Raw genomic sequence first — 14304 nt, forward strand, 5'->3', positions numbered from 1 at the left:
TCTTGTAACTTCTAGAATTTCACGCATTAAAATTAAACGAACAAATGGCATTGACATATTTGTTCCAGGTAAATTCTGGACTAACAATTTGAGTGCAGCTAGCTCAGGCATGTGCCTTCGATATTACAGAGCTCCCGAGGTTCCCAGGTTCCTAACCTCCCGAAGCGTCTAGAGCTGCGGGCGCACAGACAACCTCAAAATGTGTGTCTGGAAGTGCAAAGAGTTTTTTACTTTCGTTCACATTCTTCAGTTTTCATTCCTAGTTGTTCAAGCCTTATGAACAGCATCCCCTGACAGCCAGGGCTCAATTAGCAGCCGCAGTTTAAAATGTTGGGGTTGACCAACACAGTCTTCTTTTCCTTCCCCACATATTTGATCAATTAATTTGTAGAAGACCAGTTTAGAATGTCTCCACCAGTTGCCAAACTCGCTATCACATGGGAGCTCAACAAAGTCCAAGCTGTGCTGATAATGCTGCCTTTTCAGTCAGTTGACACTGCTCATGAAATCGACAAATTATTACCTTTCTGGGTGTATGTGTGATCTAACAACCTATTTGGGAAAGTATTTATGTATTAAATGGTGTATTAAGGTTTCTTTGGAGAGGACAAAAGCATTTTGCATGTCGTGCCAGTTGTTTGTAGATTTCGATAATCCTAACTAAGTCCAGTCTTTAATAGGGAATAGCTTGCTGAGTTAGGGCTGTATTAATCTCTGTCACACTGGAAGACCTCTTTGTGAGGCATTAGGAGCATGTGCTACCAGTAGATGCTTCCAGGACCCCATTCGCTAGAACTATTATTAGAGAAAAACGCATGAAGCAGTTTGGAGATTGTCATGCCGTCATATGACACATTTATGTGAATGTGTGAAAGATAGAACACTGGAGAAGAAAAAACTGGTATCTTTCATTGATTCACCTGACCGCCATAATTTGTTAGAGAATGCATCAGAATCCCACAGTTGTGAAACATTGCAATTTTCAAAGCTTTTCATGTTTTAATCCCAGCAGGACTGAAACCTACCTGGTGAGGTGTATAAGCAGATGAATCTTTTAGGGCTACCACCACTTAAAAGCTGCAGTCATTAGTATTTTTTTCCCCATTGGCCATGCTTAGGAGTCATCATCGGGTTTATTAGATTCCATATAGCACACGAAAGTTACCCTTGATTGGTGCATTGACAAGCAAATACAATTTTTGCAAACGTGCACTAATAGGTTGAAAGTGAATCCAGGACTTTCTCCCTGATTTGTAACTTTGAGCTGAAGGGGGCCTGAGTCTTAACCATTTTACAGCTCTGTAATAGGACTCCAATGTGGGCTGTACTCTTCGTGTTTTTGCTAGAGAAGAAGACGTACCCCGGAGATGTCCTGCTCACAGTAGTGACCTGCTTTGACATAGACAACAGTTTTTTCATCTCCACTGCTTTGCTTATAAGAATCTTAATGTTCCTTAACACAACGTTGGGATAGAATTAGGAATTTGCAAAGCTACAGTGAAATCCATTTTAATTGCTGATTAATAGTCATAGCACATTTGAGTTTTTGGTTAATTGTTTGAAATCTATAAATCACAATAACGATATTGGGGATTTTCATTTCCCCCTTGTTTGCAGATTGCGCCGGATCGATGTCTTTGCCTTCTTCCTCTGGGTCCTAGTGACAGGGCTGCACCTCACTGAGCCCTACCTGCAGCCCGATAATCTTGCCTGGATGGACACCTTCAAATTGGGCGCCATATCTCTTTGCTGTTTGGTCAGTTTTGCAGCAGCTGTTGCCACCCGGAAGCCTGAAGGACAGCGAAGGGGCCGGCCACGAAGGTCAGAGCAGTGACCGCAGCGAGGATTCCTCAGCGCACTTGTTTCCTGAACTTTCATGATATGATGGCTCTTTCCCTTCTCTCCACCTCCCCCTCACACGCTCATCTCATTTTATCAAGCTTTCCTCATCTTCTATGAACCTCTTGCTTTTCCTTAAAAGCATGGTTCTTCCTCATCCTATAACTTTCAAATCGCGCTGACCCTTGAGATGCCTGTCCATGACGTGGGAAGAACGGGACTGTGCGTGTATGAATAAGCAACGCTTTTGTTCAGGGGCAGTTTCCAGAATGGTGCTCGCAATGAGTGTTTATGTTGCTTTAATGATTTTTTGCCAAAGCTGCTTTTCAGGTGCTTCCATCTGAATGCATGTGAGAATCAAACTGGGAGGATGAAGGTACTTTCACTTGTACTTGCTGTACATGTAATGAGCAAGAATTGGGTTGTCATCTCTTGAGATCTAACCTGAGTTCAAATTGTTGGGATAACCCTACCTTGAACAGTACCCGGACCAAGAGCTGGTTGGTCGGTCTGTCTGGTCATGGCTTTAGCAGAAATGATGAGGTCAGTGTATGTTTGTGTGTGCAGTTACTTAACCTCCTAGGTCAGTGCTCTGCAGACAACAATATTGCTTCATATTGTAGTCTTCCTTGTATTGAGCATTTAAAAAAAAAAAAAATTGTCCATTGACAAACACACTTCTTTTATTCAAAATTCTCTTCTTTGGGACAATGTTTTATCTCCATTTGTAGCAGAATATTATAAACCTCTTTAGCATGAGTTTGGTATAAGTAAATCATCGGGGGTGGTCTCCATTAGTGGAGTAGCAGCTTTGTCAGCTGCTATTCCACTTTTAATTGTTTCCTTTCCCTTGGGTTTCCTGTGCAGAGCCACCATCCTGTAGTTCAGTAGAAATTAGCCTTCAAATTGAACCTGTACTTGTACTATGTTGGAAAAATGAGGCTTGGTTATTAGCACTTGGCACTGATGTCTGAGAACATTGAAGGTTCTGGGATTACAATTGCTATGATACTTGGGTTCTGAAATGAGCATTATTTAGTCATTTGTTTATACTGTTGCTCCTTCACTGCTACTATTCATGCCTCCACATTTCTGTACAGCTATTGTACCATCTGTCTGTAAGACTACCACTGAGGAGCATGTTGTCCTGCTTATACAAGGTCTGTGGGCTGATTGTCTGGACTGCAGAGTTACATGGTCCCCAAGCACAACCGGTTTCTCACAAAGATAACTTGATGTTTGGGGTCCAAACTCCCCGGTTCTAACACAAGACAGTTTTGTAATGTCAGGCTGAAGTGGTAGGCGTGGCTTGTGTTAGATGTGTCAAAACAAATATCTGGTGTGAGTATCATGTATTGGTTTGCAAGGAATTGAATGGAATTAGAAGAGCCAGTACCCCACAGGAAAGTGCTGCTGTTTCTGACTGCAGGCATGGATCTTATCTGGAAGAAAGAGGTAATCACACATTTCTTACATTTTCTCTTACTGTCCGATGTTGAGCATTCTCCAAGAATATCCTACTTTGTTAATTAATCCACCAATGCTGAGTACGGTTTCATTCACATGTACACCTACCTTACTTTTAACTGCGTTGCTGCGCCAGACTTTGGTCTCTCTGACCACCGTATCCCTGATAAGCAGTGTGTCATGGAGGGAGTGACCTTCAAACACAAACCCGGCCTTCGATGCTACGCTTTAGGCAGTTCCTGCACATGGGTTGTTAACTGTTGTCTATGATGGACTCTTGTCTTGTTTGCATCTTCATTTCTCAAGATGTGTTACTGCACCTCTGCACTTGTTTCACTCACATTGGTAATAGGGCAAAGACCGTACTGGGTGCTTGACTATACATTCTCAAATGTATTGATCTTTTTAATTATAATTTACACATGCCTTTGCACCGCGTTCAGCATATTTGGCCAATATTAGATGCGTCTTCAGTTACATGATTTTGTGAAAGCTGTGAAGGTGCAGACTGAAAGGCTTACTGAAGTAAGCATGCAACAGCAAGTGTTAGTTCTATTGTATTCCTGTGCTGGACAATGCAGGGAATTATCTGCTGCTTGACACTTTGGACACATTGTCATCTGTTTATGCTTTCAATCTGTTTGTGAAAGGTGTTTGTATCCGAGTAGCTCTTGCTTTAGTCCCTTCGTATTATTATAATCCTAATTAATTAACCCCTTGCATGTGTAGTTGGTAGTCTGTCCCACATTCCCCTTTTACTTCTTGATTCCATACTTCACCACTCCTTCACCTGCTAGGACCTGAATTGTGCCAAATCCACCCTCGTTATGAAATGGTACTTTTTATTGTGGATGTTTTTTTATGCTATGTTTTTATTACTACAAAATGTATCACTGACAGTGGGCACTGACTAAGTAGAATAGGGTGTCTACCGTTTTATAATTCACTGATAATGTGGCACGGGCTGGAACTAAATACTGTGAGTTTTTAAGTGCCTGGGTACAATTCTGGGTTGTGAGCACTGATCTGCTTTGGTACCATCCTGTCCCAGCTCAGTATTTGGTCCCAGTTGTATTTATTTTTGCTATTACTCATAATTATAATTATTATTATTAATATTATTATCACTATTATTATTTTGATTATTACTTCTTGCTGTGGGACAGTACACGGTTCGATATGCACCCCCGGGATACAAGAGGTGTGTCCGTTTAAGCCTGGAGAGGCAATAAGCCCTTTTCCTTATTTCGTCCTCTGGCCACTCAACTCTTTCTTGATCGTTTAAAACAGTTGCTTAAATGATAAGCAAATCCATCTTTTCTTCACTCACTATGTGGGACTTGTTAAGACTGATAACATTTTATCAGTGGCAAACAAGGGTTTTCTGATTAGCTTCATCAAGTATAGAACATTTATAGTATTCTATCCGAGTACAAAGTGTTGTGAATTTGAGATCGGGTATGCTGAAGTTATTTTTAAGCAGCAGATTTATTCCATCGTTGCAATATAGATGGTGTGTGATACACCAGTCATGCCTAGATATTAGTTGCAATATGCCAGGTACCGATACAGCATTTATTGAGTGACATTTTGGTAGCATGAATTAGTCCTAGCAGGCACTGGTGTAGTTTTGCATGTTTCCCCCATGCATCAGGCTGCCTATATCAACCACAGACTCCCATTATGTATTAATTTCTGCAGCCTCCTTAAGTTCTTAACTTTGAGAAAATTCTGGGAAAGCGGTTTGATCCTGGTTTTAGCACACTCATGTTGGGGCTCTAAAAAAAGAAGAATCTACGTACCTTCTTGTTCTCCCTTTCCTCATCTGGTTTCTTGGCGGGGATAGGGAGATAGGAATTCCTTCTTTGTGAGCTGATCGAACACTAAGCTAGAGAGTGGTGCCAGGAACCGTGTACTGTCCTGCATGTGCAGTTGTGTTGTGTGGTCTAGATTTGTAAACCACTGTGAAATTTTCTTTTATTTAATATAATCATTGTAAATGCTGCTATTTGTGGCAGCTGTTTAATGTTTTAAATAAATGACATCTAAACTTTGAATATCTGACTCCACGTCCAGTACTTTAGAAGAATTTACTGATTGATCACGAGGCCGCCTCTTTCATTCAGTGCTGCTTGGACCACTTTGGTGGTGACACCGTTTAATTTTTCCTAGAAAAGGTAAGGGATATTTTAGATAAAGATATGATTTAGAATTGTTGTTCAGTTCAGATATTTTGCGTTTTTAGGCTGGCCCAGCACAGAGAGGATAGTGGGATTGATCTTCTACTCTCTGACTACTCAATCTGATGAAGACTTCTAGCTGCTGTTTCCTTGCCTTTAGAATTTTCTGTGGTGTCAGTGGATGTGGAAAGTCTTGAGCAGTACCTCTGCACACTGGTAGTTGGAGGTCGATCAGGTCAGCGTTGTATGCTCTAAAATTGGCATACCCGGTGCCTATATAGGTGCCACCCTTGCACACTGACATCAGTTCTGTTCCATACCAGCAGCGCAGGTCCAGAGACGGGTACCTCAGTCCTTCTTTTTTTTTTTTTTAACACGTTTTTCCGAACTTTTTTAAGCTTGTCTCACGATTTGCTTAGGGTTGTTCTCTAGGAAACCTGTGGGATTTAAACCCTCTGGTTCTGGTTACAGAACGATGTATGACAGATGCCCTCATCTGGTTTGCCTCTGGAGCTGTGCCACGACTCCAAGACCTCTGAAGATTTGTCTGTCCATGAATCATAAGGCACTTCAGGAGTGGTCCGTGAAGCTCCTGCTCTCCCAACGCCACTCAACTCGTGACACTCGAGTTCCAGGCTAACTTGCAGAGCCATTCCCTACACTCGTCACCATGCTCAATCGGGGTAGTGAAAGTTGCACAAAAAATCAAACCAGCCGAAGACTAGTCCAAGACTTATGAGGAGGTGCAGGAATGATGTCAGAAATCTCGACGTGTCTGCTGCGGAGTCTGAGTCTGGATCTGCTCCGCACCTCCCATAATTTCCCAGAGCCACTTCTGCCAAATTAAGAGTTCTGTGAGGCCTTGCACCTTATACTTGGCTGGTCTGACATCTCTGGTGTGCCTTTGGGCTCCATGGGTGCATCAGTGCCCCCACTAGATTCCTGCAGACTGGTCTGACCTCAGCACCAGTTGGGCTCTTTGAGTCAGGTTCTGCATCCGGATTGGCTCTGATCACGAGAAAAGCGCCCTTCCTTGTAGCCTGTTCTACCTGACTCTGATATAGAACTAGACCTGAATTGGAGCTGGGGACCTTTTTATTTTTATTTTTTTGTGATAGATCTTGTGAGGTGTATGATTGGGAAGGATCTGAGGTTCCCTATGGCTACCCTAACCCCTTAGAAGAGCTGGAGGATAACTGGTATGAGAAACTGGCAAATGGCAGTAGTTTGGATAACATTCCAAACACTGGCTTAGTCTCTCCTCCTAGTGTGGCTATAAAGAAAGGGGCTTCTTTTGCCATGGAGGGGAGGACGACGGCTGAGGTCTTGACCTTACAATGCAGTTGGTGGCAGTCAAGACTAATGTCTTGAGGTGCTTCAGCCAGGAGTCATCCACACAGAACCTCTCCTCCCTTTTAATGAAGACCTTACAGATGCCCTGCCCTGGTTCTAGGGCAATTCCTCACCCAGCACTCCACCCGGAGAGCTTGGTCCTTCAGGCCTGCACCGCCATAGTCAACCCTGGTGTGCTCCTTACCACACACTGGATAGGGAATCCAAGAAGTTGGATACCTTTTGATAACAGTATGCTCCCTTCCGCCAGCCTTGCACTGTGGTCAGTGAACACTACGTGTCTCTTGGGGGGATACACCACCTGCCCCCACCCCCCATTGCCACAGACTCCAAACCTCTTTAGGTTGCTCTCCATCTCAGGCAACCAGTAGGCGGCAGGATCCAATCCGACCATATGCCCTACTGGCAGTCCACAACATCAGACAAATGGGTGTTTTAAACTGTTCCGCTGGGTTACACCCTCCCATTTACAAAAACTCGTCTGGCTCACAGAGGACCACCTCTCTCTGCTCCTTCAGGAAGAGCAGGCTCTTTTGGTCAGAGAACCCATTGTTAGGGTGCCAGCATCAAAAGTAGGTTGTAGTTGCTTTCTGCTACTTTCTGGTGCCCAAGAAGGACTGAGACCTCTGCCCCATTTTTGACCTGCACCCTCAACTTTCTGAAGGAGAAATTCAAGATACTTGGATAGGGTGTGCCCTGGACCCTGGATACTGAATGATATTCAGGCCATGATTCCTATGTTTCAGCCTCTCTGCTGGGTTTTGGTGAGACTGAGAGACTTCTGGGTCTCGTGGCCTCCTACACCCGGCTGGTAATACATGCTTACTGTCAAATGAGGGTTCTGCAGTGGGACCTAAAGACAGAGTGGGCGCTGCACCAGGGGAATCGCTTCAATCTAGTCCCGATATTAGAGGGAACTACAAAAGCTCTGTAGTGGTAGCTGACGAACCGCGGTTGTGTTAGCAGTAGACCCCTCTCGTTTCCCCACCCAAAGCTGACACTAGTGTCAGATGTCACTCCTTGGGGTGGGGCAACTATCTGGGAGAGGTGGAGCTCAGAGGACTCTGATTTCTGGCGGAGTCCCAGCTCCAAATAAACCTGTTGCAGTTGAAAGCGAGTCACCTGCCATTTAAAGACTTTCCTGCTTCCACCAAGGTAAGACTAGTTCAAGTGTTTACGGACAACACCACTGCCATGTGGTATTGCAACTAGCTGGGTGGGGTGATATCGTAGGCCCTGTGACAAGAGGCCATGCGTCTCTAGACATGGGTGCAGCATTGGGACATTTTCCCAGTCGTACATCATTTGGTGGGGTCTCAGGATGCCAGCAGACAAACTCTGCCATTGATGCTTTGTAGATCAAGATGGACGTCTACATCTGGTGGTGGTACAAGGTCTTTTCCACTACTGAAAAACGTTAGTTTGATCTGTTTGCCACCACTGAGAGCATGCAATGTCAGCACTTTTGCTCATTGGAGTTTCTGAGGCCGCTCCCGGTTGGAGACTCATTTGGCCTCGAGTGGAACTCTGGTCTTCTTTCTGCCAGTACCACTACTTCCCCAAGTTCTCAAGAAAATCTGAAACGACCAGGCACAAGTAATTCTTGTGGCTACAGATTGGGCATGGAGAGTATGGTATCACAAGCTCTTGAACATAAGCATCGGTCCTACGAGCATGCTGGCTTTTCAGGAGGGTCTCCTCTCACAGCCAAAGGGCAGGGTCCTGCATCCAAACCTGTGCATTCTTCGCCTGCATGCATGGCGATTGAGCGACAACAGCTGGCAGTTTTTGACCTCCCTTCAGAAGGCTGCAATGTCATTCTCCAGCCAGCTTCCTTCAGCCAAGACAGTATACGCCTGCTGTTGGGACAGATTTGTGGTTTAGTGTGCTACCAAAAGTTTTCATCCAGTCTTTGCAACTTTGTCTGCAATGTTACTTACCCATTCATTAGCCCAGTAAAGCTTTGTTTGAGGCACATTTAAAAGGGATTGTTCCAGCCATATCAGCCTTCTAGCAGTTGGCCGATCTTTCCTCCCTCTTCACATAACTTGCTGTACCTCGTTTTCCTAAAGGCCTCCAACACATTTCCTCCAAAACCCTTTATCATGCCCCAGTGAGACCTGAACTTGGTTCTGATCTTTGTGATGTGCTCGCCAATAGAGTCTTTGCATAACTGTCCTTGCTAACTCATGGAGTCCCTCTATTGGATATCTTCTAGACTGCGACGTGGGCATCTCTGCATACGTTCATCATATACTTCTGTCTGGACAGTTAGGTCAGTCATGACGGGCATTTTGCCCTTTCGATCTTACAGGCCTTCCTGTTCTGAATTTGTTCGCAGGCCCACCTCCAGGGACGTATTGTCTGGGTATCTATTAGAAGTTAAATAATCTACATCTAGAAGACTATCAGATGAACAAGTTACTTCTATTCGGTAATGCTGTTATTCGAGATTCTGTCTAGCTTCATTTTTTTTTTTTTACCAAGCCTCCTATCCTCCCTTCTCCTGCAAATGTACTTTTCCATATAGTGTGCCCCCTTGCACATCATTGGTGTCTGTACCATGGCCCATTAGATTTCAGTTGTGGCTTTGAACATGTGGTATGAAAATGTCATGAAAAGAAACCGATGTCAGTTCGCTGAGGTGGTGTCTATATAGGCACTGCGCATGTTACTTCTGGTGTGGACTACGCAACCTACTGGTGCACAGAGGTACTGCTCAAGATTTTCCAGATCCAGTCTGATGCTTGGGGAATATTCTAATGTAAGGAATCTGCAGCTAGATAGTCTTGAACAGAAACAGCATTACCAAGGGTAATTAACTTGTTCTTGCGAGTCTGCAAGAGGGAGATTATGTGATGGATGGCTGTGCCAACATATGGGTCCGGAAATTGGAATGCCATGATTGTTTATTTAATTTGAAGTGTCTCGTTAGAAAGTTGGTTTAAATGAGGGTTCAGGTACCTGCACATTCTGACTTTACAGGGACTTCAATGCAACAGATATTTTAGGTATGTGCATCTTTGAAATGTTTTGAATTCTAGGGGAAGATCAGTTTATATATCTTTCTGGTGCAAACATCTAATTACAGATTCTTCCCCTTTGAGTCCTCCCAGACACCAGCCTGGATCCAGAAGTTTTTCTTTAAATAGTTTCTATTCACCCGCAAATGGTGTCGTCAGACTCCCTGACTACTGTCCCACCTCTGCAAGGGATGTCACCCCTTGGCAGTGGTGTCAGTTCCTTTATTTCCACACCCCTTGTTGTGGATGCAGACCTTTGATCTCATTTTGTTTGGTGTTAATGGCTTTCTTTTCCTTACAGATTGCAGGGTGTTTCCCACTAAAAATACATGGTTTGAGCAATGCTTTGCCTGTAAGAAACCTAAGTCTGTCACCAATCCACGGCTGCCAATGATCCTGTGACTCCACTGACAACCCTCAAATTCTCTTTAATGCAGACAAAGGCGAACAGGGAGCACAAAACCAAGATTTACATGGAAGAGCACATGAAGCCTGGCGAGTCCTATTCAAAATTCCAGCTCTGTTCCTGTTCCCAGTCATCTTCTTTCAGTGAGCCTTCTAACGCAAGCAACAGAAAAACATTTGGGATATACTCCACTCCCTTCCTTCCCACTCTCATACTGTTCCTGCTTCAGAGAGAAGTTTCTCGGTGGCCACTCAAAAGCTCAGTGTGTGGAAGCGGCCAACTTTGGCCCTATTCTGAGAAGGGAGCCCATGCTTCCCGATTTTCCTGTGCCATGGTCGACACTGTAGAAGATGGGCACCCTTATGGAAATAGTGCTGCAGTTATTCCAGGAGGTTCCTGGCCTTGCTAGCGCAGGTCAAGATCACTGTGACACATCAGAGTCTCTAGTCTGAACTCATCCTGCATGTTCTTCCTTACCGCTGACTGACTCAAGTGAACTTAATCCTGACTTTTGGCAAATTCCAGGCAGAGCACAATACCTTTTCTGCAGGCTGTGCCAGTAGTGTCCCTACTTTGGCACTGGCCTCTGCTCCAAAGGTCCTGGTGCAGCCTGTACCCTAGAATGATTCCCCTACTGTTCCTAGATGCCAAGGCTATTGGAAGATGGAAGCCATTTTGATTGTGTCTCCAACACGGTTCACTGGTTCAAACAGGTTCCACATGACTGAGGCAGCAGACTGTTCCCTCCCGATCATTCTACCATAACGGGCCTCTATCCAATCTAAAAGATGCTAGTGTACACTAGACACATCACCTAAGACCAAGTTGGAATCTCCTTTGGGCCTCTTACTGAAGACGGCACATCAGTTGAAACCAAGGCAAACTTATTTCCCAAAATTTTGCAGCCTTGTCAATCCTAAATGACAGAGCCCTTACTACCTTTCAACAGGGCCCCGACTAAGAACCTCACATTTAAATTGTCCAAACCATACTACGTGTTGCCTGAGTGCTCAGTTAGTCGTGCTCTTCGGAACCTGTCCTTCTTAACATAAGTCTTGTTAGGCTCCAACAGCTTTCACTCTGAATAGGTGCTTGAGGAGTATATCTTAGTAGACAACCACTCCGTGTGGGAGAGGTACTGCTGAAAAGGAAGCAAAGTCTGCTTTTTAGCGGTGCCTCCTCCAGTCGGTGCCTGTGGATCGCTGCAGGAGGGCAATTTCCATCAAGCAGGGATGCTCTTACTAGCGACTAGGGATTGTGTTTTTGCTGCCTCCTGGGCATGGGCAAATTGCCCACTCCCCCTACCAAATTGTTTCTTCACATGCTCCCCAACCCACACCCCCACCCTTCTTGAAATGCTGCTTAGGGAGCTTGGAAATTTACCCTGAAAAACTTCCGCCCCCACTTTGTCCAGGGCGGTCTGAAAGCCCATGGGACACCTGCAAATAGGTTCCCCCTCGCTCCCCCCTAATTTGGGGATGGTAAAAACCACGCCAACAGACTTGGAATAGATTGGAGGTGGGGAGATTTTGCAATATGAGCCCTTTTGATGGGAGGGTCAGCCTTTTAACTTCTGTGGACCCCCACTTAATCATTGCTGGAACCGGTTTGGGGGGGCGGGGGACAGACTGAGTCATTTTTAGAATCCATGGACCGCTGTCTAGGCTGTTTTAATGATTTGAACAGTACACAGAGTACAGAAACAAGCATTTATCAAATACATTCAGAAAACACATATTTTTATTTCACAAGAAATATTGTTTAAAAAATCCCAAAATGTCATTTTAATGGGAAGGTTGGAACTTTTCCTGAATTTAATTGAAGGCACCCAACATCCAATAGTATTTTCAGTTTGATGCGCTTGCGATGCTCCCATGAATCAATCTGAGGATACCAACTGAAATTTTAGTCTCCAATTTCAAATTCCTTCATTTACAGACCATTTTCTATTTTAATATTTGCTTCGTTATTTCTATATTCTTTAATATTGTGATATTGCTTAATTTATTTTAAGCAGTCAAGGACCCTCTCAGTAGCAGTCACAGAAACACCTTTGAGCTGCAGCTCAGTTGTTGGCTCTGGATGTTTCATGTTCTTGTACAACCAACAAACACTATGGGCCTCATTACGAACCTGGCGATCACAAGTCTGCGGCTGGCGGTCTGACCTGCTGCCAATGGGGCAGTCCGAGTGCCATATTACAACCCTGGTAGTCGGGCCGCCAGGGGACCAACAGCTCCACCAGGATCAGGGATCCCGCGGGTTTGGTGGTAGGTGGCGATCCTATTACCTAATCGTCCGCCAGCCTTTTCATCGCGGTAGCACCGCCATGAAAAAGGCAGTCAGAGAACGGGTGCCCTTGGCATGGGCAGTGCAGGGGTCCATCTGGTCAGCACCCTTTGCAGACAGTGAACATTGCGATGGTGCTGGTGCCCCCTGCTGGCTACAGCATTACTGCTGTCTCGATTATGAGCCGGAGACAATGCTGTAGCCTGTTTTCCACTAGGCCAGTGGATGGAAACTCAAATTTCCACCCGCTGACCTAGCGGGCAAACCATAATAACTCCAGCTGGGAGGTCGTCACGTGGGCGACGGCCACCCTGTTGGGAGATTAGCAGACAGAGATTTCCGTCTGCCAAATTTAAAATCAGGCCCTATGTCTCTACAACCAGAAGGGTCTCTGGACATAACAGTATATTACTATTGTAAATCAGCCACTGAGGCAAAAAATGATGGTGTCAAAACCTTGTAACCTATTTTTAATATTTTGTTATGTTTTGTGTTTTTTTTAATTTTTTTTTTTTTATTTGGGATGCGTTTGAGAAGGCCATTAGCAATCTTCTCTAGTGACCCCTTGCGGATCCACAAATTGTATAGTAGTCAGAAGTCTATAGCTTTCTTGGTTCTCCTTTGGAGTTCACCCCTCGTACCACCGTACACTGCAAATAGCTAAAAAAATCACAAGGAAAAAAAGAAAAATGGAATGCTAATTTAAAAAAAAAAAAAGCCAAACAATGCTGTTAAAAAATGATTGTTTTCAACACTGCCTGTTCCTGAAAGCTGGGAAAATGTTTTAGAAAAACATACTTCATTGCTGCACTGCATTTCCCTTAAAAAAAAATTTTTTTTTAAATGCTCTATTTAGGCTGCCCATTTTCAAAGTTCACCCCAGGTGACTTCACTAACTCTGGTTACCATTAGAATCCCCGACATATGGGGGAAACCATGCATATTTGGCCTCAGTACCTTTTCACAGGGTGTGCTTATGAAGTCTTAAGCATAAAGTTCCTTAAATATAAACAAAATTGGTTCAGCACTTTGAGTATGAAAATAATTAGTAGCTAAGGGGTTAGATTTGAGGCTTCTGGATGCTTTTTTCAGGAAAGAAAGGTGGAAAATGCTGAAATGCTTACACATGCTCAGGTCCCCAAGGCTTCGAAACCTCAAGATTGGATGTGTCCTTGGAATTGCAGGACATGTACTTTAATGTACCAATTTTGCCTTCCCAAAGGCATTTCCTCAATTTTCTAGGGAAGTCTAAAAACTTACAGTTCACTATACTGTGCCGCACTCTCAGGTGTGCACCAAAATGACGCCAGTGTATTCCATACCTCGGTGACTGGCTGTTTAAGGCAAGCTTGCCTCCACTCTTCTAGGATCACTTAGAGAAGGTTTCATTCTGATCTTTCTGGGGTTTTCAATCCATGATCTGCAATTTCATCTTCAACCCATGCAGAGTGTTCCTATTCTAGGGATCCTCTTGGAGATGGTGGCATTTAAGGCTTTTAACCCTCTGCAGCAAGTCAGGACATTCAGACTCTGATGCTGATGTAATTTCCTTGTTCCTTGGATACGACCGAATAGGTCTGAGGCTTATTGGTTTCCCAGCTTCATCCATTGAATGACCTGAACTAATTGTGATAGCCCTGAGGGTTTGGCATGTCATTCTCCTAGATCTAAACATAAGCTGTGCATGTTGCCTCTTTGAGTGACTGTTGTCCCAACAGCAGCCTTAGCCTTTACAAGCTACATCTCC

General features: G+C 44.3%; 1 protein-coding gene across 1 annotated transcript in view; it reads left to right on the forward strand.

Annotated features, from left to right (window-relative positions):
• The window catches only part of TMEM201 (transmembrane protein 201), a 167975-nt gene that overhangs the window by 81020 nt on the left and 72651 nt on the right, over positions 1–14304 (forward strand). The window contains exon 6 of the mRNA XM_069241163.1: positions 1618–1821. Coding sequence (XP_069097264.1) covers positions 1618–1821 — 204 coding nt within the window. The remainder of the gene's footprint in view (positions 1–1617; positions 1822–14304) is intronic.

The sequence above is a fragment of the Pleurodeles waltl genome, chromosome 6 (assembly GCF_031143425.1).
Source record: "Pleurodeles waltl isolate 20211129_DDA chromosome 6, aPleWal1.hap1.20221129, whole genome shotgun sequence".
Taxonomy (NCBI): Eukaryota; Metazoa; Chordata; class Amphibia; order Caudata; family Salamandridae; genus Pleurodeles; species Pleurodeles waltl.